Source organism: Lithobates pipiens, unplaced genomic scaffold, assembly GCF_037356315.1.
Source record: "Lithobates pipiens isolate NorthernLeopardFrog02 unplaced genomic scaffold, aLitPip1_a1.2 Scaffold_8, whole genome shotgun sequence".
Lineage (NCBI taxonomy): Eukaryota > Metazoa > Chordata > Amphibia > Anura > Ranidae > Lithobates > Lithobates pipiens.
In genome coordinates this window covers 244,521,301-244,546,197 of record NW_027507903.1, presented here as the reverse complement: position 1 = coordinate 244,546,197, position 24,897 = coordinate 244,521,301, and the positions used below count along the sequence as shown (strand labels likewise).

Below are 24,897 nucleotides of genomic sequence, written 5' to 3'. Positions count from 1 at the left end.
TCAACATGATGCCAAAAATGGGGCAGCCTTCCTCCCGCTGACACCAACAATGGGGCACCATTTCTCTCACTGACACCAATGGTAGGACACTATTGCTTACCCTGAGGCCTACAATAGGGCACTGTTTCTCCCATGAATACAAGTAATGAGGACCGTATTGTTTATGCCCATTTGTGCCAGGGCATTTTCTACTCTGTGGCCACAGTTCGGCACCCTCAAAGTCTGAAGGAGAGTAAACTGGCACTTTGTTTAGAGACCCCTTTTATATGTGACAGTGACGTAAGACTTTTTATCTAGCAATGGTTTTGCTTTTATTAAATTTGTCTTGTGTTTGGTCTTGCTGTTTTTCACACAGTCTGAACATGGGCAGCACAGTGCTCCTACTTGCGCAAAGCTCGGAGCGATTCTCTTACAGACCACCTCTATCTGCAAACTGCTATGCTGCACAGCTAATTTTATCTAGGAACTAAACAGGTCAGACCTGCAGCATAGCAGGCAGCTACACAGTGTGCAGATAGATGGTAAGCGAATCGATCTGAGCTGTGTAAGAGGAGAAAGGTCGGGGGGGGGGGGGGTGACATCAATCAGAGTAGAAGAAAAGGTGGATCCTGACAAGATTTCGGCATAAGGTACTCGCCTTCATTTTATCGGGGTGTAAGTAGCTATAGCTATAAAAAAAAAAAAAAACTTGCTGTCCCAGGAGAAGAGACAAGAGGAGATGTAATAGCAATTTATACATCTTTAAATGGTGACCCTAACATTGGGAGATAATCGTTTTAGATCTCTAAAGAATATAGGCAGCTACTTAATGAAGTTGGATGAGAAGCGGTTCAGTCTAAGGCTCGATTCACACCAATGCATTTTGCAGAAATGCAGGGAATTTTTCTTTAACATGAGTTCCCATGGAACACGTTCACTTCAATGCATTTTTGTGCCTCTGCTTTTTTGGAAAGGGTCTGGGACTTTTTTTTTCCCTGCAAAAAATACAGCGTTTTGCATGTAATAGACTTCAATGGATCCACATCCAAAACGCAAGTACTGTGTTTTTACCGCGATTTTGCCACAATTTGCTTTTTGTGATGTGTTTTTTTTTTTTTTTTTTTTTTTTATATATACATTCACTGTATATAGCTGGTTCCTAAGGAGCGGGTCGGGAAGCCGGCCGCCATGTCCTTGGCAATGGATGAATCATCAGCTGTCAGTGGGCTTCCCCGCTGGCAGCTGAATTTGATGTACCTGATACCCATTCACATATTCACATGGGGGGGGGGGGGTGCAGCATCTCTGGATTCTGATAAGCCTCCCTCCTGCAGACCACGACAACCACCGGCCAGGGTTGTCAGGAAGAGGCCCTTGTCCCAATCAACTTGGGGTGGGGGGCGCAAAGCACCCACCACCCCATGTCGAGGGCATGCAGTCTGGTATGGTTCAGGAGGAGGTGCTCGCTCGTTGCTTACCTTTCCTGACCTGCCGGGCTGCATGCTCGGATGAGGGTCTGGTATGGATTTTGGAGGGGACCCCCATGCCAATTTTTTAAAGTGTTGGCATGGGGGCTGCCCCTCCAAATTCATACCAGACTGAAGGGCCTGGTATGGACTGGGGGGGAGGGGACACCACGCTTTTTTTTTTTTTTTTTTTTTAACTCTATTGCTAAGGAAACGGCGGCCAGCTTCCCGACCCGCTCCTTAGCAACCAGCTATATACAGTGAATGTAAAAAGAAACCTGCAAATCGTGACAAAATGGCGGTTAAAAACGCAGGAAGCACAGCATAAAAGCACTGCAGAAACACTCAAAAACATGCATAGATGTGAATCAAGCCCTAAAGTGGTTGTATACCCTCTCCATATTTTTACCTACAGGTAAGCCTCATAGGTACGGTTTAGGAGATATTCACTTTGCTTGCAGCTGCTGACGTCAGCGGCGCATGCACTGTGACCGTCCGGCAGCTTTTGCCTGACCTCGCCAGAAAAAAGTCTCCCGCGCAACGTCATCGTAGCTGTTCCGGCCACTCACAGCGCCGGAGCCACGAAACTTCAAGGAGCCGAGGGGAAATGTCAGGTTCCCTTGGCGGTGACCGGAATCACCTGCCGATGCCTCGCTCCAAGGTATTTCATAATGAGCTAGTATGCAGTGCATACTAGCTCATTATACCTTTTGCCTTACAGGTTTTAAAAATAAAAAATTTTGTGCTGGTATACAACCGCTTTAAACAGCATAAGGCAGGGGTGTCCAAACTTTTTTCAAAGAGGGCCAGATTTGATGAAGTGAACATGCGCGAGGGCCGACCATTTTGCCTGACATTCATAAGTGTGTTCATTCAACGAGAATTCTCTTGCCTTTGTGGCTGTGTGGAAGAGATGAGCTTGGGCATGTTATTTGGATATACCGTATTTATTGGCTCGCACCTTCACTTTATGAGGGAAGTTTCAGGAAAAAAAACTTAAAATTTTAAAGAACTGTGAAGCAAAATAAGGGTCAGTGCCCATCTACGCACCCACCATTGCCAGGATTTCACCCACCATTGCCAGGATTTCACCCACCATTGCCAGGATTTCACCCACCATTGCCAGGATTTCACCCACCATTGCCAGGATTTCACCCACCATTGCCAGGATTTCACCCACCATTGCCAGGATTTCACCCACCATTGCCAGGATTTCACCCACCATTAGCCAGGATTTCACCCACCATTAGCCAGGATTTCACCCACCATTAGCCAGGACTGCACCCACCATTGTCAGGATTTCACTTACTATTGCCAGCAATGCACCCACCCTTAGCCAGGATTGCAGCCGCTATTAGCCAGGAATGTACTCACCATTGCCATCAGTGCAGCCTTGGAGGGGGCAGGGCGAGCGCCAAAGAACAGGAGAATCTCCTGTTTGCACAGCGGCCTCTTTAAGAGAAAGTCCCGCCTCCTTTGATGGACAGAACAGTCGTCCAATAGGACTTCCTATTACAGAGGCTGCCGTGTAAACAGGAAATACTCCTGTGTGCATGGCACTCGTCCCGCCTCCTATCTCCGAGGCAGCCGGACTGAGCCTATATATCTTTTGCGGCCCGGCGCTGGGAGATCGTCGGGGCCACAAAAGCTATATATGTTTAGATAACCAGGCAGGCCGTTTAAAACCGGACCATGGGCCGCCATTGGCCTGTGGACCGGACTTTGGACATGCCTGGCATAAGGGGTTCATTACTGTTGAAGCTGTAAGGATGTCAAACTTACTTCCAAAGTTGTTGGTGTCAGAGAGTGCCGTTAAATTCAAAAGGGGGGAAAAAAAAAACTTTTTTTTTTTTTTTATATATAGATGTGTTGGTGAACACAATGTACAGAGCTACTGAAAATCGTAGTGACACACGCATGTTGAACGAAGTGGACTGGTGTATTTGTATGTTCCTAGCCTATATACATGTGTTTATATTCTTTACGTCTCTTGTTCACACCTTCTACACCTGGTCTAAATGTAGAGTGCCTTATGGCTCAGTGCCCACTTGCGCTTTTGCATTGCACGCTGCATTTATTCCACAAAACATCATGCTGACATTTTAATAACACTGCTTCCCATTTTTCTGCTGAAAATGGGTAAATTGTGTGAGATCTTATTCACATGGACATATTCAAATAATCCTATGTATAGTGGATCTTTCTTCCAGGAGCTGGTAGAACAATCCAGCTGCAAAAAACGCTTGTTTGTTAATTACACACGTTTATGCACATTTGCAGGCATATGGTGTTCAACCACTTGCCAGCCGAACCATAGACAAGACGTCCTTGGGTGGCGGTGGAATTACCAGGGTTATGGCTGCAGCAATATACCATAACCACAGTATTTTTCTTTTTTTCAGCAGGCGCTTCTCTACCTGGAAAAAGTGGGCAGAGTGGCAGCTTTGCCACTGGATCACTTTTAGAAGCGGCAGGAGGGGCTGCTCCTCCCCGCCACTTCCTGGTGGTTTTTGGGCTTGCCTGAAAACGGATCTGACCGTTTTGGCTGCTGGTCAGAGTTAAGCGCAGGAAAGATGGCCTAGAAGGACCGGGGCGACGTCATGTGTGGTCCACTATCTCTGTTGGGGTATTGCTGAGCTCAGATCTACTGCTACAGAGGAGAGTGAGTGCATGTGAGGGAGTTTGAAATGACTGGTAGTGTTAGCCATATTCTAGTAATAAGGCCATTGCTGGAAGATTTTCACTGAAGCTTTAGAAGGTCCATAATTAGCTACACCTATAGCAAGAGCAAAAGTTCCCAAAAGTGGAACTTCGGCTTTAAGCACTCCTGACCTCTGGCATGCCATTTTTTTTGGGGGGGGGGGGGGGGGGGTAGCTAGTTTTAACAGGTACTCGGCTCCCAGTTCTGCTTGGCTGTGTAGGCGACTCCTCCTCTCCCCCTTCCTTCCTCCCTGCAATCTTCTGGGACCCATAAGATTGCCCGGGCCATTCAGGACACGCAGCATGACTTGCGCAGTGGGCACCCGGCTGAGAGCTGTCACAGCCAGGTGCCCACACTTGCAATGCCAGTGCCAGAGGTGGGGGGAGTGAAGCTATGCTTCTGGTGGCCGCCTCGCTGGCCCATGGGACAGGTGAGTGTGTGTTTGTTAAAAGTCAGCAGCTACAGTTTTTATGTACAAACAAACTAGTGGAACTCCGCTTTAACTTTGGTCAAAGATGCACAGTTTTTATCTACAAGCAGCACTTGCCTACATAAGCAGTTCATTTGGTAAAGGTGAACTAACCCTTTAAAAAATGTTAGCTGGAGTTTTTGGCTTTCATTTGTTGGTCAAGTCTAGCTAGATCTGCTAGAGCATCTACCACTACTACCCTTTCCCAGATAGATAATACTCCTGTCCAAGTGTGGTTCTGTTGCTCCTCCATCCAGAGAGTAGACACCCTGAGACAGTAAGTGTGTTACTGGCCGGATCACCAAATGAAATAAATGGGGGGGGGGAGAGACTAAAAAGGATAGCTAATACATATTTCATGATTGGTAAGCTGCGATATAGACAGTTTGTGTTTTTGGGTCTAATGCTACTTTAAGCGCATACCCATTGGAACCCATCTTAGGCGCTTACAGGTGGAAAGAGGACAGTCCTGTGATATTCACTAGACCATCCTTGGGGAATTACTGTTTAACATTTAGTAGCTTTTAACCGCTTTATAGCTGAATGACGGCTACAACGCGGCTTGATAACTCTGGGAGGGAGTACATTGGCGTCCTCCCAGAATCCCGCTCTCGCATGCACCTGGGAATATTCGTGATCACGGTAAGCAGCCGTTTACCACGGGATGGCTTCATCAAAGGGTGGAGCGATCACAAACAAAACAAACTGGCGTCACGTCCGGATTGGTGGCAGCAGCACTGTGGGCTGGATGTGTAGTGTCCACAGCGCTGATATGTGCCCATTCCAGCCATCCATACTTGCCTATCCATGCTCAGCATTACCCATCCATGCTCGCCCATCCATGCTCGCCCATCCATGCTCACCCATCCATGCTCGGCATACTCATCCATTCGTCTGTGCTCAGCCATCCATGCTCGGCATACTCATCCATTCATCTATGCTCAGCCATCCATACTCGGCATACTCATTCATCCATGCATGCTCAGCCATCCCATCCACCCCCAGCTGTACCCAGCCATCCCATCTATACCCAGCCATGCTCGGTCATCCCATCCATAATCGGCCATCCCCAGCCACGGCTCATCCATCTCCATTCATGCTCATCCATGCCACATCAGTTCTCATCAATGCCACTACAGTGCTTAACAAAAGTGTAATAGGTAGTCAAATTAGATTTGAAAGTTATGCCCCTAGAACACCTGATGTTGCTCCCTGCATGCTGGCCCTCTGTGGCCACGCTGTGGCCACGCTGTGGCAAAGTCTCACACCTGTGGTATCGCGTACTCAGGAGGAGTAGGAGAATCTATTTTGGGGTGTAATTTTTGGTATGTACATGCTATGTGTTTGCCATATTGTGTAAATGGACAACATTGTAAAAAAAGAAATGCATTTTCATAATCTTTACACATTTTCCATAAACTCGTAGAAAAAAATGACATGTTCAAAAGACTCATTATGCCTCATAGATTATACTTTGGGGTGTTTTCTTTCAAAATTGCGTCATGGAGGCGTTTCCATTGTCCTGGCTATGTAAAAGTCACCCACATGTGGTATCGCCATACTCAGGCGGAGTAGTAGAATGTGTTTTGGGGTGTAATTTGTGCTATACATATGCTGTGTGTGAGAAATAACCTGCTAATATAACAATTATGTGAAAGGGAAAAAAAATCTTGATTTTGCAAAAAATTGTGGGAAAAAATTACAACTTCAAAATACTCACCATGCCACTAACTAAATACCTTGGCATGTCTAATTTCCAAAAAGGGGTCATTTGGGGAGTATTTGTACTTTACTGGCTTGTTAGTGTCTCAAGAAATGAGATGGGCCGTCAGTACATCAGGTGTGATCAATTTTCAGAGATTGGTACCATAGCTTGTGGACTCTCAAAGACCAATTAATATACACCGATTTGGGTTATTTTTACCAAAGATACGTAGTAGTATAAATTTTGGCCAAAATATATGAAGAAAAATTACTAATTTGCAAAATTTTATAACACAAACAAAGAAAAATGCTAATTTTACTGAATTTTCTGTCTTTTATTTTTTGCACTATTAAAAAAAAAAAAAAAAAAACGGCGGTTATTAAATACCACCAAAAGAAAGCTCTATTTGTGTGAAAAAAGGACAAAAATTACATATAGGTACAGTGTTGCATGACTGAGTAATTATCATTCAAAATGTGAGATCACCGAAAACTCAAAATTGGTCGGGTTAGGAAGGGGGTTTAAGTGCCCAGTGGGTAAGTGGTTAAAGGAGAATTGATACAAAATCAAGTAAATCTACTCTGCTGCAACAATAAAATGTTCTGTCGAGTCAGCATGCAACTTCTGAAATTCTTCGTTGCTATCTCCTTTCCCTATTCTTGCTGAGCACTCACTTTATTTATTCTGACAAGTGTATCTTAAATCCTTTACAGAGACTTATCTTAAGCAGTTTTTTTTTTTTTTTTTGATGGTCCTGTACTTATATTTACTTATACATTTTGTAATATTCGCTTTAGTAAAACATTATGCATTTCGTTTATTTTATTTTTTTGGGACAATATGCTAATGCATAAAGGGCTAATGCTTAAAGCGGAGGTCCACCCTAAGGCCTCTTTCACACCGACGTGCCGTTCAGGCCCGCCTGTCAGTTTTTCAGGCGGACCTGAACGGGTGCTCCATAGAGGTCTATGGAGCGTCGGATGTCAGCGGTGACATGTCCGCTGACATCCGACCCGCTCCGATCCGAAAAAGTGTAACGGAGGAAAAAGCTATTTTTCCATCCGTCTGCGGATCGGATCGGATGACGACGGGCACTGCGGTCCGTCGTCATCCGATCTCCCATAGGGGAGAGCGGCGCTGTGACAGGTCCGTCCCTGCGCAGTGTGCAGAGACAGACCTGTCATCTCCCTGCTCAGCGGGGATCGGCGGAGTGATCCCCGCTGAGCAAACGGACATCCACGGGGCGGATCAGAACTGATCCGCCCCGTGTGAAAGGACCCTAAAATGGACCTTCCGCTCATCGGATTCCTCCCCCCCCTCCGGCGCCACAATTGGCACCTTTCAGGGGGGAGGGGGGTGCAGTTACCTAGATAATCCAGGTAACAACAGTATTTGTAGCTGCTGACTTAAAAAAAAAAAAAAAAACGGGGAGTCCCGGCGGACTCCCGCTTTAAAGTTTACTCTGTTTTACTATTTACAATTTCATTCATGCCAATTAATATAGCTTTTGCTATTGTCCAGCACTGCCACTGAGAGATGCAGCTCTCATAAGCAGAAGCTGTACTGTCACTTATTTTGACACCCCAACGTTTTATTGTGCTATTACTCAGAAACAATTGATATATTTCTTCATAGCTGTTGCAATAAGTGACATTCTGACGTAGGAACTTCCTTTTTTTTGTTCTGCTGAAAGTAAAATGGTTGTTTTAAAGTGATTGTAAACCCTTCTTGGGTCCACCATTTGCTCCTGCTGTTGCCAGTCAAGTCCTGTGAGGAGGGAGCGAGGGGCAGGGCCTGAACCATCTCCGGATGCATACAGCCTGGCTTGGGATCAAGCCTGCAGGTGTACCACAATAGGAAGCAGCTTCCTATTGTGGCACATTGAAAAGATAGAGCTGAGAGCACTGGCAGGGACTCCAGAAGAGGTTCAGGGGTTATCTGCGCAATTAAATCTAACAGACCAGAGATCTGGTCAGTTAGATGCTTGCCTGGCTGTATGAGCCAGAGAGAGAACTGACACCGCACTTGGAACCAGTATGGGATGCGGTGGACTGCTATTGTAGCTATCATGTGCTCAACCCTTCACTCTTGGGATGTACTACATACGTCCAAAGAGCTGAACTTGTTAAAGTGGAGTTCCACCCAAAGGTGGAACTTCCGCTTTAAGGACTCCTCACCCCCTTACATGCTTTTTTGGGGATTGGGTACCTAGTTTTGACAGTTCTCCTCTCCCTCCCTGCAGTCTTCTGAGATACGTCAAAGGTCCCAGAAGAATGCCCGGCCATTGAGGAGGCGCAGCACAACTCACACATGTGCAGTGCGCACCCGGCTGTAAAGCTGCCAGCTTTCACAAACTGGTGTCCACACTTGTGATGCTGGCGCTGGAGAGAACCAAGGTAGAAAATTGAGGGTTTGGGCGGCCGCATCATTAGATCATGGGACAGGTAAGTGTGTTTTTATTAAAAGTTAGCATCTAAACACAAAAACCGAGTGGTACTCCGCTTTAAGCAAACATGTTTTCATATGTTGTACATTTTTTTTTTTCTATCCAGTGAGGATGATTTTCCTGTAGTGAAATTGAGGAAATGGGCTTCCTGGATTTCTGTGTCTGGAGTTCAGGAAGTTGGCTGGCTGATTTGCAAAGCTATTTGCACAGCTGTTTACAGCTGCTGCAGGGCATTTCGCAGCATTCATTGGGGCTGTGCAACTAACGGTATCATAGCAGGTGAATTGTGGCTGAGCTCAGGGCAAGTATCCCAGGGAGGTGCTAGTAGTAACCATGAAAAAAGCCATTGTGCTCACCAACAAGAAGCTGAAAATGCATAGGGTACTAGGACATGGTACTGTTTTGAACAGCAGTATTCATGGCCCAAATATCTTGCATTTATTTTGCGCATGTTTGTTTTTGCCTGTACATTAGTAAAATTAGTTCTAGCAATCAAAATTAAATTTTAACCTCTTCAAATTAACATTGGATGCGCTTATTTGCATGCATATGCACGTACCTGCTTAAAATTCTGGCCAGCAAGTCAGATTTTTTTTGTTTTTGTTTTTTTTACTCATCTATACGCAGCTCATGTTTACAGGCCTGTGTGTTCAGGCACACTGAAAACAATAGTCTGCATTTAGATCAGTGAAGCAAGATGCACAAAAAGGTGTGAACCAGGCCTTTAGATTTCTAAAGAACTAGTTATAAAAAAAAAAAGCTGCCAGTTTTGTTGCTGCACTACAGGAGATGGCAATAAGTAGTATTAAAAAAAAAAAAAAAAACAGCATTAAAGCAAGGAAAAGGTAATATTTTGCAACTTCAGTCCTGAGATGTGGTGGGTGCATTAATTTGATTTTTTTTTTCAGGCTCGTGATCCTTCCAGTAACTCACTTCCTTTCCCAAGGTGACCACACTTGCTCACTATACTGTATCTATGGAGAAGCAGCGTTACCACCCTAGGGCAGGACTATAATAATAAAAGTAGGGCTCTGTATTCCTGAGAGATGGTAAAGTCTACCACTCCTGAGTATAGTACAGGAAGTTTTCTTTAAGGTTTAATAGTGCTTATATTGAACAGATGTATCTAAACAATTTATCATACCAAATAAAACCAAATAAAGAAGTTCCTTGTTTTGGTTTCTATACACTTTAACCACTTGAGATCCTTTGCCGGGACTACGTCTATTGACATCGTCCCGTGCACGAGCGGCCTGCGCGCCCCCTGAGGGGTGCGCGCGGTGCGCTCTGTGATCGGCGAGTCTATGAGACTCGCCTGATCACTGATCCGAGCAAGGGGTCGATGCCGACCCCTTATCACGTGATCAGCTGTCAGCCAATGACAGCTGATCATGTGATGCAACGGAGCCGGTAATCGGCTATTATTCCTCCTCGCGCTGACAGCGCAAGGAGAAAAAAAAGAGCCGATCACTGGCGGCCGTGATCGGGACATCAGTCCCAATCACGGCCAGCCCTGCCAGTGCCCACCTGCCCCCTGCCAGTGCCCACCTGCCCCCTGCCAGTGCCCACCTGCCCCCTGCCAGTGTCACCTTAATAAAACATAAGTGCCCCCCATCAGTGCCACCCAGCAGTGCCCACAGTGCCACCCAGCAGTGCCACCCACAGTGCCCACAATCTGCCTCAACAACGGTGCTGCACCCCAGTGCCACATATCCATGCCCATCAGTGCCCAGCAGTGCCGCCCATCAGTGCCCAGCAGTGCCACTTATCAGTGCCCATCAGTCCCATCTATCAGTGGTACCTATCTGCCCATCAGTGCCGCCTTATCTGTGCCCATCAGTACTGCCTTATCTGTGCCTATCGGTGCCACCTTAACTATGCCTATCAGTGCCGCCTCATCAGCGCACTTCAATGAAGGAGAAAAACGACCTGTTTGCAAAATTTTATAACAAACTATTAAACATGATTTTGTTTTTGCATCTTTTTTTGTTTGTTTAGCAAAAAATAAAACTCCCAGCTGTAATTAAATACCACCAAAAGAAAGCTCTATTTGTGGGAAAAAAATGATAAAAATTTAATTTGGGTACAGTGTTGTATGCCCGCGCAATTGTCATTCAAAGTGCATCAGCGCTGAAAGCTGAAAATTGGTCTGGGACTGAGGGGGGTTTAAGTGCCCAGTAAGCAAGTGGTTAAAAAAAGGGGTTTGTTACAGTAAGACCTGTTCCTGTAATGTACATGTCTGGATTGTTTTAAGCCTCTTTACATGAATTCTATTAGACAAGGAAACAAGCAAAAGTAGTCTGACCGAATTTTTTTTTTATTTTTATTTTTTTACAAAAAGGGGTTGGTCTTTATTAAGATAGAACAAAGAATTGACAAGCTGTACATAGTAACAGTACATAGCACAAATGCAGATATATTCACATATCAGAACAAAAAAAACAAAAAACGCCAGAGAATCATCCGTCTTACTAACACCAGTGTCGCCCACCCCAGTTGGAGGATATGAGAAGAGGAGAAAAAAAAAAGGGGGGGGGGAGAGGCGAGCTAGGAAAACCGGTATCCCGCGCACCTCACCCCTCTAGGAGTTAGGAGAATAAGAAACAACCTCAATTACTCCATTGAGCCCACCCAGGGTTGCCACACCCGTGCAAAGTTCTGCGGGCAGTCCCTACTAGCATAAGTCAGTTTATACATTGGTAGTACAGCATCCACAGCCTTTTCCCAGGCTCTCCTAGTAGGCGGAAGAGGCGAGATCCATTTAATAAGAATTTGCTTTTTGGCATAAAAGAGCAACAGCGAAATCAAGGTTTTGGTGTGTCTGGGCCTCTGTACGTCATCATGTATGGCCAAGAGTGCCAGCTCAGCTGTCAACGGGACACTCGGCTGAAGCCGTGCATTAATACAGTTCATCACCGCAGACCAGTATTGCGATATGCACGGACACGTCCAGAACATGTGCAAGAAGGAGCCCACAGAGGAGCGACAGTCTGACCGATTTTAACAATACAGACAAGAAATAGGACATTGAACGTTATGGTTCTAGTTGAAGACACTGAAGAAATGACTTTGCTACAATGTAAAGTAGTGAGTGTACAGCTTGTATAACAGTGTAAATTTGCTGTCCCCTCAAAATAACTTGACTCACATCCATCAATGTCTAAACCACTGGCAACAAAAGTAAGTAAACCCCTAAGTGAAAATGTCCAAATTGGGGCCATTTTCCCTACCCGGTGTCATGTGACTCATTAGTGTTACAAGGTTTCAGGTGTGAATAGGGAGCAGGTGTCTTAAATTTGGTGTTATTGCTCTCACTCTATCATACTGGTCACTGGATGGTGGCCTAGACCAGACAGCAGTTTAACAGGACAGGTTCCACTCAGTACAGGCCTCGCCATGGACAACCAAAGAAGTTGAGTGCACATGCTCAGCATCATATCCGGAGGTTGCCTTTGGGAAATAGACGTATGAGTGCTGCCAGCATTGCTGCAGAGGTTGAAGAGGTGTTTTGCATGGCTGTCGTTCCCAGAAGGAAGCCTCTTCTAAAGATGATGCACAAGAAAGCCTGCAAACAGTTTGAAGGCCAACAGTCTAAGGACATTAATTACTGGAACCAGGTCTTGTGGTCTGATGAGACCAAGATAAACCTATTTGGTTCAGATGATGTCAAGCGTGTGTGGCGGCGACCAGGGGAGGAGTATAAAGACAAGTGTGTCTTGCCTACAGTCAAGCATGGTGTTGGGAGTGGCATGGTCTAGGGCTGCATGAGTGCTGCCGGCACTGGGACACTATAGTTCATTGAGGGAACCATGAATGCCAACATGTACTGTGACATACTGAAGCGGAGCATGATCCCCTCCCCTTCAGAGACTCGGCCGCAGGGCAGTATTCCAACATAAAGACCCCAAACACACCTCCAAGATGACCATTGACTTGCTAAAGAAGTTGAGGGTAAAGGTGATGGACTGGCCAAGCATGTCTCCAGACCTAAACCCTGTTGGGCATCCTCAAACGGAAGGCGGAGGGGAGAGCAAGGTCTCTAACATCCATCAGCTCTGTGATGTCGTCATGGAGGAGTGGAAGAGAATTCCAGTGGCAAGCTGTGAAAGTCTGGTGAACGCCATGCCCAAGAGGGTTATGGCAGTACTAGAAAATAATGGTGGCCACACAATATTGACACTTTGGCCCCAATTTGGACATTTTCACTTAGGGGTGTATCCGCTTTTGTTGCCAGGGGGTTTAGACATTAATGGTTGTGTTGAGTTATTTTGAGGAGGCAGCAAATTTACACTGTTATACAAACTGTATACTCATTACTTTACATTGTAGCAAAGTTTTGTTTCTTCAGTGTTGTCACATGAAGATATAATAAAATATTTACAAAAATGTGAGGGGTGTACTCACTTTTGTGAGATACTGTAAGCTTTATTATAGGCTTACCTGTAAATAAAAAAAGTGCAGTTTACTACCGCTTTAATTACTCAATAGGTTGATGACTAAGTACTTATAGCTGTATTGTAATACAGTTAGTTTTGCATTGGGGGTGAGTACATCAAAACACCAGTGTCTGAGGCTAGTAAGCATCTTGGATCACTTAATGCTTTGGAGAGTTTACTGGCGATTTTAGTTTTTGGTGTCGCCTCAACATTTTACTTAGAGGAACCTATTGTTTTTTACTTTTTGTGGTTATGGTTCAGTCCAAATTGATATGCTTTTCTGTGTTCTAGGTGTGGAGTTGGTTGACACAAAGCCTGCACAATGCGTGAATACAAGCTGGTTGTCCTTGGGTCGGGTGGTGTTGGAAAGTCTGCATTGGTAAGATTTTTATTTTCCTAAGGTAAAGGCCTCGGTCACATGGGCTTACTTAAGTGTACACTAGAATTTTTTTCCCACACAGGATGCACAGATGTTTTGTCTATGCATGTAGGCATGCTCATTTTAGTCAGTTGGGATGCAGCAGCTGCATGGACACAGCCGTTGTGTCCCAATTGACATGAATAGTACTGACTGAACATGAATGCCCAGAACACCTGTGCATACTGTGTAGGCAAACATGGGCCTTACACAGGTGTACACTTAAGCATTCCCATGTAAACAAGGCCTTAAAAACTTGTATGACCATGCTCTTTGAAAAATTTTAATTTCATTGTGTAGGGAAAAAAAATGTAGATTTCATGACTGCCATCTCCCCCGTACCTTTACTTGACACGCAACCCCTTATCATCCAATGATTGGCGAAATTTTCATGTTTTCTTCAGGCAGTCATCTTCATACATGTTTTTGGAACAGCCTTAAACAAAAGTTCCAGCATCATCACCCTGCCCAATGCAGATTTGTAATTCATCACTGAATATCACTTTTATCCAGTTCTCCTCCATCCATGATTTCTTTAGCCCACTGTAACCTTGTTTTTTTTTGGTTTAGGTGTTAATGATGGTTTTTGTTTGGCTTTTCTGTATGTTAATCCCATTTCCTTTAGGCGATGTCTTACAATTCGGTCACAGACTTTGACTTCAGTTTCTGACCATTTGTTCCTCATTTGTTTTGTGGTGCATTTTTCTGTTTTCAATGCATGTTGCTTTAAGTTTTCAATCTTGACGCTTTGATGTCTTCCTTGGTCTACCAGTACGCTTCCCTTTAACAACCTTCCTATTTGATTTGTACTAACGAAAACCATTATGAACATCTAAACCGAAAAAGACAAGGTTACAGTGGGCTAAAGAAAAGAAATCATGGACGGTTGATGACTGGATAAAAGTGTTCAGCAATAAATCGCACATCTGCATTGGGCAGGGTGATGATGCTGGAATTTTTGTTTGGTGCCATTCCAATTAAATTTATAAAGACTGATGCCTGAAGAAAACATGCACATTTCCACAATCATTGATGATATGAGGCTTCATGTCAGGTAAAGGTACTGGGGAGATGAGTCATTAAATCCTCAATAAATGCACAAGTTTATATTGAAATTTTGGAAACGTTTCTCATTCCATCAATTGAAAGGATGTTTGGTGATGACATGTATTTTCTGATGCAGATGTTTGTTTTAGAACAGCAAAGTACATGGTGATTCCATATTTTTTGTTCCTCTGCTTGCCCTGCAAAAACAGTTGCAATTGGCTACAATTTTCTTTTTTTTTTTTTTTTTTTTTCTTAAAGCCAGAAGATTTTGAGGCATGTTTTTTTTTTTTTTTTATACAAGTAAACAATTAAATGAACATTGTCCAAGAGTGGTGATTCCATACTTTTTGGGGTTGTATTTATTTTTTCACTTTGAGAGCACCCAATAGAAATCTTTATGAAGAATGGAATGACCACAGAATGCATGAGTCTAACACACCCATTCTGTGACTTGGGCAATTCTGTGTGAATCATTCTTGTTTATACATTTTGCAGCAATTGGAGATCTTTATCTGCTCCATATTTACCTCCCCAAAACTTTAACTGAAGACCTGCTGAAAATGTCCTCTCTAAATGGCTAAGCATGCATGCTCATGCCTTGGATAAGGGGTAAAATGACGGACAGCATTGGTACTCTTAGAATGAAACTATCAGGGACACAGTAAATTATTATTCTTGACTATCCTAGGTTATGCTTCACCTACAGGTAAATGGACACTGGCAAAAAACAGGAAGTCCCCCTTTATAAGCACTTCTACTCAGGATAAGTGTCTGCAGGCGATGGTCACTGATGCGTACATTAGAGCTACTCGATTAATCGTTAAATTGCGATCTCGGTTCAATCCCACCCCACCCCCCAATCTTAATCCAGCATTTCTGGAATTCTTGCAACAAGTGCAGAGCAGTTCCCTGCTCACAGCTGTAAAAAAAGCAGCCAGCAATGTTTATCAACACCATTGCTTAGCTCTGAAAGAGAAAAAAGAAACGTATCTTTCTGTTCATTTACAGATCAAAGGAATGAACTTCGTTCTGCAAATGAGATCACCACTTAAAGAGGAAGTAAACCCTGGTGGGCTTTTCTTCTGAATTCCCTGCAAAGTAAAGGCATATTGTGCTAGTATGCATCGCATACAAGCACATTATGTAACACTTGCCTGCAAACGAAACCCGCGTTGTCCACGCTGCAGGTCGCATCCAACTTCCCCTGTCTTCCTCTTGGGGCCATAGACTCCGGCTCTGTGACTGGCTGGAGCCGCCTGATGTCGCGAATGCGCGGGAGCCACCGGTTTTTCAGAGCACATGCGCCGATGACATTGGCACAGTAAAAAATATCTCCTAAACGGCGCATGTTACTTATAGGTAAGCTGCCTGCTAGGCTTACCTATAGTTACAACTTAAAGGGAACTTTACAGCCTCTTTAGCCCCAAGCCTATTTTGACACTTGTTGCTTACAAGTTAAAATCTGTATTATTTGGTAGAAAATGACTTAGAACCCCCAAGCATTTTATATATAAAATAGGGGTTCTAAGTCATTTTCTACCAAATACTGATTGCTTAAAAAAAGACACTAGATAATAACACGGTGGTTGTTGCAATATTTTGGCACATGGTATCTGCCAATTTTTTTTTTTGCCATATTGTGAAAGATGATGGCATGCTGTGTAAATGGATACCCAACATGTTGCGCTTTAAAATTGCACGCACTCGTGGAATGGCGCCAAACTAAAGTACTTAAAAAATCTCCATAGGCGATGCTTTAAAAATTTTAACTGTTACCTGTTTAGAGTTAGAGGAGTTCTTTTGCTAAAATTATTGCTCTCTAACGATCGCTGCAATACCTTATGTGTGTGATTTGAACACGGTTTACATTTGCGGGCGCGACCTATGCATTTTCTTTGCTGTGCGAGCTTGCGGGGACAGGGTCGCTTTAAAAAAATATATATTTATCTATTTTATCTATTTTTTTTTAACAGTCCCAATAAAAAATAAAAAAATCTGACCACTTTTATTGCTGTCACAAGGAATGTACAAATCCCTTGTGACAGTAATGGGAGGTGACAGGTACGCTTTATGAAGGGATTGGGGGTCTAAAAGACCCCCAATCCCTCCCGTGCACTTCAATGTATTCAAAACGCTAAAATCTGTGTTTTAGAATACTGACATTTTTTAAAATCGGCGCCATTGGCAGTCGAGGAAACTGGAAGTGACGTTGATTTTGTGTGGTTTTTTTTTTGTAAGTTTTTCTTACATGGCAGACCTGATCAAAGCAGTTTCCGGCTTAGTTTGGACTCCACACAGCCGGGGGACGCGCACCGTAAGTTCACTCCGGTCTCTCAGTGGAGCGGGAGTGGGACGGAAGGGATGTCCCCTCCTGCTCTTTATATTAATGGCCGAGCGGCCCATTGGTCTCATCGGTTGTTATGAGGCAATCGCCCTGGTATAACCACTTCAAGCAAATGACGTACAGGTATGTGATTTTGCGGGCAGTTGTTAAAGGCTAAGCCTTTTTCTGACGCTTGTTGCTTACAAGTAAAAATCTGTATTTTTTGCTGGAAAATTACTTGGAACCCCCAAAAATATAAATATATACATTTTAGCAGGGACCCTAGAGAATAAAATGGTGGTCATTACAATATTTTGTCCCATTGTATTTGCACAGTAGTCTTTCAAACGCAATTTTTTTTAAGAAAAAAAAATACACTTTAATGAATTATGAAAAAAAAAAAACACTAAAGTTGGCCCATTTTTTTGTATAATGTGAAAGATGTTATGCCGAGAATCATGATCTTTATTCTAAGCAAACAAATCATGATTCTCATTTTATCCACAATCCTGCAACTCAGATTCTCAAATGAGCCCAGTAGGGATCAGGAGATTGGTTGTCAGGATCCATTCCTACAGCTGTGGTACCTTGATGTACGTTACCAGGACCCCACTGGGATAGAAGTGGGTGTTCATGCGGGGATTACCTGTAATGCGACCATTCAGCGATGGGCTCTGCGTATACAGAGCCGTAATAACTGACCAAGGTGTTTCCAGGAGGTGCTATACAGGTCCTGGGCAGTGGACCCAGTGAAAAGGGGGATAGAGTCCCTGAGGGTTCAAAGTAACATAGCCCACCGTGATGGGTGAAGATTGGATCCTTCTCTGTTTGTGTCCTGGTGCTGCTATTATTGGTTTGCCAGATGACTGGCTTTGTACAGGACTGTAGATCTTTTATTTTTTGTCGTGGCCGTTGCTGTGGCAGCAGGAGTTGATGTGCATGTGTCTACGTATGCAACCATAAATCATATCACCGGCAGAGCTGGCAACCATATTGGTAAAAGCATGAAGCTGGTGGTGTTTTCTTAGGGGAAGTTGGCCACTTGCTTTAGTTTAAGGTAGTAGTCAGCAGAAACAGCGGTGCAGCTAAAAGGACATAGTGGACTCTTAATAGTACACCACTGGGGAAGGGCACTGTCCGTTGAGTGTGTTTGTTGTTTTTTTTTTTTTTTTTTTTTTTTTTAGGAAGATCTATACACTGTTGCATGTGTGTCCTCTTGGCTGATTGGGGGCTGCCATGGTTTACAAAGGTCCCATTAGGTTTTTAGCAAGCTTAATGTCTTCCATGTGCACCACCATCAGTTTCTGAATTTAGTTTCTCCTGAAAGGTCAGGTGCTTCAGAACCGCTACATCTGCCTGGTATGGTAGGTTCTGCAGGGGTATCCACTTCAGCTTATGTTGCAGAGGATTTGGCATCCACCTTGGTTAGTTTAGAGCCTAAACTTTCTGGCATGTTCGACCCCATAGGGCAAGGTAGTAAGTCTTTCCAGTAATGAATGAAGGGTGAGTGGACATAGATGAGGGACATAGACTGAAGAGGCAGACCTTGAGGATGGTCAGATGGTGGATTCCACATCTGACGAGTCTGAACCTGAGGAGATCCAGGGTCTGTTTCATCAGGCTCAGAGGATGTTGACCAGAGATGGTTCAGGCTGATATTAAGTTATGGCCTGCTGAATCTGCATCTGTTAAGTGTTCATCTCTGTGGTCAATACAGGCACCACAGAGTTCCTAGTCTTTCCCGTTGCATCCTCTTGATGTATGTAGAGTGGGATCACCCAGACAGGGTGTTTGTGCCTCCAAAGAGATTTGCTCAGCTCTATACAATGGAGAAAAAGTTCACAAAGAAATTGAGCATGCGCTCTGTAGATGCCGCTGTTTATAAATACAAAATGTACTTGCCTGGTTGATAGCGTTCAGGTTTTTAAAGACTCGGCTGATAAGATTAAAAACCTTGTTGAACGCAACTTTTTTCTCTTTCATTCATTGACGGAAACAGCATCTTCATCTTGACCTTAGGGTTATAGCACTCCTTTAGGAGAGGACTAGGCAGAAAGTGTTAAAAACAGCAACGCTTGCACAGTACTGCTCAGGGGGAGGTCCTACTGGCTATAACCCCTCACACTGCATCCAGCAACTCAGTTTTTTTTTCTACCTAGTGTAGAAGGACCTGGTGGGACCATTGGTCCTGGGAATTTTTTCTTTTTTCAGAATTTTTGATTCCTGTGATCTACAATCAACAGCCAGGCTGGGTAACAGGCTGGATAATTTAGGTCCTGGTAGTCTCCCCAGCCTGGCCATCAAGCGTGAGCAGGCCCTAGCTATGCGCTTGGTCAGCCACGACATGCCCTGTCTGATCCAGGGGTGGCCGTGAGCTATATGCTCCAGGGCACACATATGAAAGCCACCCCGTACTGCTCGAGTGATGGGTCTGTCTGTGGAATGCGTCCAGCAGTCCCTGCAGGAGGGATAAGTATGATTCCACCTGTCTCAGCAGGATGGAGCAGCTGGGCATTCCCTGGGAGGTCAACTAGGGGGTCTCTCACTCTCCCTGTCCCTTCCCTCCTCCCCATGCTATGGGTCGTTGTGTGACTGAGCACATGGGGGTGCGGTGCCCGTACCTGGCGGGGGTCCTCCGGGGGGGCTCTGGGTCAAGGCAGGGGGCTGTGCTGGGAGTTGGGGGTCCGTTCGTCCTCTTTCCTGTTTCTGGGCCACGGTGGGGTGTTTGTGGTGTGTGTGCCATGTGTGGAGGCAGCCGCATGCTCCATGGCAATTTTCCTGGGGCCGCGGCCATTTTTCTGTAGCCACAGACAGTTTTTTCCTTTCAGCTATTTTCTGGAAGTTCGGCAGCCATTTTCTCAGCGCCCTCAGATGTTTTTTGCTGAGGCAGCCGGCCGCCATTTTCTAGTAGCCTCAGATAGTTTTGCCTCTAGCACTGGGTGCTTGTTTCCTTCTAGAACAGCGTGTTTTTCACACAGACACCTTGTGGATGACACAGGGGAGAGTGGACAGCAGCAGCACAACGCAGTACCTGGGTCAGGGTGGTGAGTCCTGCGGGGGGGCCCCTCAGTCTGTGGCAGCTAGGAGGGTGGACGTTTTGTGGGACTTGCCTTAGGTCCCTAAGTGATAACAGGCGAGTGTGGGTCAGCATGATGTCAGAAGCTGGCGCTTCTTCCCCAGATGACATCCCTGTTATTGCAACTGGTTCCCCTGTACCTGTGGTGCCTATGGACGTTCTGTCAGCGGTCCTCGAGCCCTTTGTTGCCAGGGTGGAAGCGGCGTACGGGCGCAGGGGGGGGGTTAAACGTCCCCTTCCCCCACTATCTTCTGGGGAAAGCTCTGATTCAGACTCGGGCCCTGCTGTGACAGGCGGCTCCTGTTCTGACGTGTCAGAGGATGCGGGCCAGGACCGTTCGGACAGTCAGGATGACTCCGTGTCTGGGTCAGCACAGGAAAAGGCGCTTGTAGGAGCACTTATTACAGCAGTGTAGAATACCCTAAAGATGGAGGATACTGCAGGGGCATCTACAGAGGTGTCGGTCCTCTTTGGGGCCACAAGCCGGCTGGCATGGCTAAGGTGTTTTCCTTACCCAACTTATTTTGATAAGTTTATTTACAAGGAGTGGGGAAAACCAGAGCGGCCATTTCAGTCCAAAACACATGGCGGTGTGTTGCCCCTGTGAGGAGAGTTTCCTGAAGAAATGGACATCTACGTTTGTTGACCCACTGGTATACAGATTAAATAAGGTAACCCCGATTTCAGTGGAAGGGACTCCTGCTTTCAAGGACCCTGCCGACAGAAGGGCCTAGGCAGTTGCCCGTTCCGTGTTTACGGTGGTGGGATTAGCATTGCGGCCAGTGTTGACCACGGCCCTGGTGTCAGACGCTTACTGAATGGGCTAAATTGTTGCACCATGAGTTGGAGAAGCAACAGGCTTCCTTGGTCTGCGTGGATCTGGCAGACCAGTTGGTGCAGAGCCTTAAGTAGGTCTGTGATGCCGCCTTAGAGATGACCCCCTTGCTCTCTAGAGCCTCAGTATCAGCAGTAGTGCTACGTCACCTGATTTGGCTGAAATGCTTGTCTTCGGACCAGGCATCTAAGAAAGCACTGGCGGACTTCTCCTTCCAGGGAGAGAGGCTATTTGGAGCCTTGCTGGATGACATTATTAAGAATATTACTGGGGGTGTAAGAGTACGTTGCTCCCACAGTCCAGAAAAGGTAAGGAGCCACGCCATAGGCAAGGGCCCTCCTTTTCCACTCCGAAGCAGATTTTTTGTCTGCCCGGGTCGGCAGGTAAGATTTTTTATTTTTTTTTCCCTCCAACCTTCATCATCTTCCGGCTCGTCAGGAAGCCTGTCCTGGGCAGTACAGGACCTGCTGGGTGATAGGGCCTGTACCGACGCCGGAAAGGTTTCAGGGATTCTACTCCAATCTGTTCGTAGTCCCAAAGAAGGAAGGGATCCGTCCGGTCCTGGACCTCAACAGCTTTGTGAAAGTACAAAGGTTCAGGATAGAATCCGTTCGCTCAGTGGTCGCTGCACTCCATCAGGGGGATTTTCTGGCATCCCTCGACATCAAGGACGCATACTTGCATGTCCCCATATGCCTCGAGCATCAGAAGTTTCTGCGATTTGTGGTCGGGCACCAGCACTACCAATTTGTAGGAGGATGTGGCAATCACTATGCAAACTCTTATGGAGTGTGGGTACTGAACCTACAGAAGTCGATGTTGGTGCCGACTCAACACCTGGAGTACCTGGGCCTGCTTCTGGACTCCTCAGAGGTGACAGTCTTTCTCACTTTGGACAAGCTGCAGACTCTTCAACCTGCGGTGAAGTTGGTGTCCCGCAGGTGCTCGTTGCTGTGTTTTTGCATGCGAGGCCTGGGTCTCATGGGTAGCCACTTTTGAGGTGGTACCGTATGCTCAATTCCACACTTGAGTCTTGCAAAAGGAGTTCCTGGCCAAATGGGACAAATCTCCGTTGTCCCTGGATTGTCAAATTTGGGTGAGCCAGCTAGTCTGGGATTCTCTGCTCTGGTAACTGAGGTCGCCGGCCCTTCGGTCCGGGAAGTCGTGCCTTCCTCTTCATTGGACAGTGATCACAACGGACGCCAGCCTGACCGGTTGGAGAGGAGTTTGGGGTGTACAGTTAGCCCAGGGTCGCTGGACCCAGGAAGAATCCCGCCTGCCGATCAACATGCTGGAACTTCGGGTGATCAGGCGATGCCTCTCCACATGGTCACAGAGGCTGCAGGGTCGTCCGGTCAGGATCTAGTCGGACAACGCCACGGCGGTGGCATACGTCAATCATCAAGGAGGAACAAGGAGCTCGGCTGCCGCACTGGAGGTCACTCACATCCTGCAGTGGGCAGAGAGGCGCATTCCTGCTCTGTCGGCCATGTACATTCCGGGCGTAGAAAACTGGCAAGCAAACTACCTAAGCCGTAAGATGCTGGACCAAGGGGAATGGTTGCTACATCCGGATGTATTTCGGCTCCTTTGCCTAAGGTGGGGCACACCAGATGTGGATCTCCTGGCTTCTTGACTCAGTCGGCAGATACAGAGTTTTGTGGCTAGGGCAAAAGATCCCTGGGTGGATGCGTTGGTGGCTCCATGGGGGCATTATCGGCTGATTTATGCCCCCCGACCCCAATTCAGACTTCTACCACATGGAGAGTGGAGGCCAAGGGAATTCTGGTTGCCCCAGAGTGGCCTCTGCATCCGTGGTACACCAACATGGTATGAATGGTGGCAGATGTTCCTTGGCAGCTGCTGATGCAAGAGGGCCTTCTGTCGCAAGGTCCAATACTTCATCCTGCTTTACCCTCCCTGGCTTTAACGGCATGGCTGTTGAAAGCCAGATGCTATGGGATGAGGTCTGTCGCATTCGGTAATATCCACTATGCTGAGGGCATGGAAGTAATCTTCTCAGAAGATTTATCATACGTGGAAGGCCTACATCTCCATGTGTGAGGAGATGTGGTGGCGTCTGCGCACATACTCAGTTTCCAGGATACTGCTGTTTTTGCAGCGAGGTGTGGATCAGAAACTTGCCTTAAGCACCATTAAGGGGTATCGGCTTTGTACTTGCCGTAAAATCCTTCTCAAGTTCATTGACGGACACAGCACCCACCCCTCCTATTTATGTTTGTACTGCTTTTGACAAACTGAGCTGCTGGATGCAGTGTGAGGGGTTATAGCCAGTAGTACCGCCCCCTGGGCAGTACTGTGAAAGTGTTGCTGTTAACACTTTCTGCCTAGTCCTCTCCTAAAGGGGCGATGTAACCCTAAGGTCAAGATGAAGATGCTGTGTCCATCAATGAATGAAAGAGAAAAGGATTTTACGGAGTACAAAAATCCTATTTTTTTTTGTGCTAGGTACGCTATGCAGCTATTGGTGTCTATCAGAGCTTTTAGGGCTGGGTTCGGCAGCTGCCTAATATGAACTCTGCAGATGTTGAAGGTGAAACTCCAGGCTTTCTTTTTCAGTGAATGCCATAAAGGACTCCATTCAGCAAATTTCTAATTTTGATCTTTTGTCAATTTACATGCACAGACTTCTGTGGTTTAAAAACTGGTCTGCAGAATTTCCTTGTAAAAAGTTGTTGGCAGGTTTTACTTTTCATGGAGAATCTTTATTTGGGACGGGTCTGGATAAATATATCCAAAAGACTTCTGAAAGTAAAGAGTAGTTCTACCTCTCAAGAAGAGTAAGCATCTGGCTCAAAGGGCAACTGCTCCTTCCACATCTACAGTAGATCGTGCTCTTCTAGACAGTCCATTTAGGGCCCTCATGCTGTGGACCCTAGATGGAAAGCTCAGGGCCAGTTTCATAGAGATCAATGGTCCCAGTGTAGGGGCCCCTTCACTTGTTTGGATTGGTTGGACTTGCTGGAATTTGTGGATTTTTGGCAAGAGGCGATTGTGGACAATTGGGTCTGCTGGACTGGAATTTCAAGAATTTCCTCCTCTGCGATTTATGAAGTAAATGTTTCCATGAATCTGCAAAAAAAGGTATTACTGTTTTAGGCTTTCGATCTTCTTTCACAAGGGGTTAATCGGGCAAGTACTCGGACCTGTTGAAGTCCCAAAACCAAACAGCCATGTTCGGCCAGTGTTGAGGCTCTTGAGGTCCAAAAAGTTGCTCTGGGTTCAGATGTTTCAAATGGAGTCCGTGCGCTCAGTGGTAGCTTTGCTTCAGTCAGGAGACTTCCCAGCATCCGTTGACATAAAGAATGCCTATCCCCATATCTCAATCTTTCTCTCTCATCAGATTCTTGCATTTTGCGTAAAATGAGAACCAACATTCTCCGTTTTGTGGTGCTGCCATATAGCAAGCAAGGTGGATGGAGGAATCCTCCTCCTCAATGTGCTATTGAATTCTGACCATAAGGCCTCCTCGGCTATAAGAATACATGGATCAGCACTGCAGCCATTGAACAAATAAAAAGTTACAACATTACGGTTCAAGAGAAGTCGATCATTAAATAGATTTCTTTCGAGCGGGAGTGACCAAAGAGGAAATCGAAATTCAGCTGGTCCCTGGTAAATTTGTTGAATTTTCATCCATTTATGACGAGCTTAAATTCTTGGCCTTACTGTTGTCCTTAATAATAATTGTTTAATACAGAAAGGTTTCTGAAAGTAAAACTGAAAGCAATGTTAAGCAGCTGTATAAAAAAGTGGAAAAAAAAATACTATAAAATCTGTTTTCAGTTCTTGTAATTTTACTTATTAGATTTACATCCTGAGTCTCTCCTGATTTTGCCTTTATCCGCTTAGCAAAGCGGCTCAAATTGAGCAGTTAAAGTAGGACAAAGTTAAAAACTACAGAAACCTTTTGTTTTGCAGTGTAGCAGTTTGTGGATAATGCTGTAAATCTGAAGCTGCTGGAAACAAAAAATG

At 45.5% G+C, this 24,897-nt stretch overlaps 1 protein-coding gene across 1 annotated transcript in view; it reads left to right on the top strand.

Annotated features, from left to right (window-relative positions):
- Positions 1-24,897, top strand: part of RAP1B (RAP1B, member of RAS oncogene family) — a 115,109-nt gene that overhangs the window by 49,068 nt on the left and 41,144 nt on the right. Inside the window, exon 2 of the mRNA XM_077469214.1 lies at positions 13,494-13,581. Coding sequence (XP_077325340.1) covers positions 13,525-13,581 — 57 coding nt within the window. The 5' untranslated portion in view covers positions 13,494-13,524. The remainder of the gene's footprint in view (positions 1-13,493; positions 13,582-24,897) is intronic.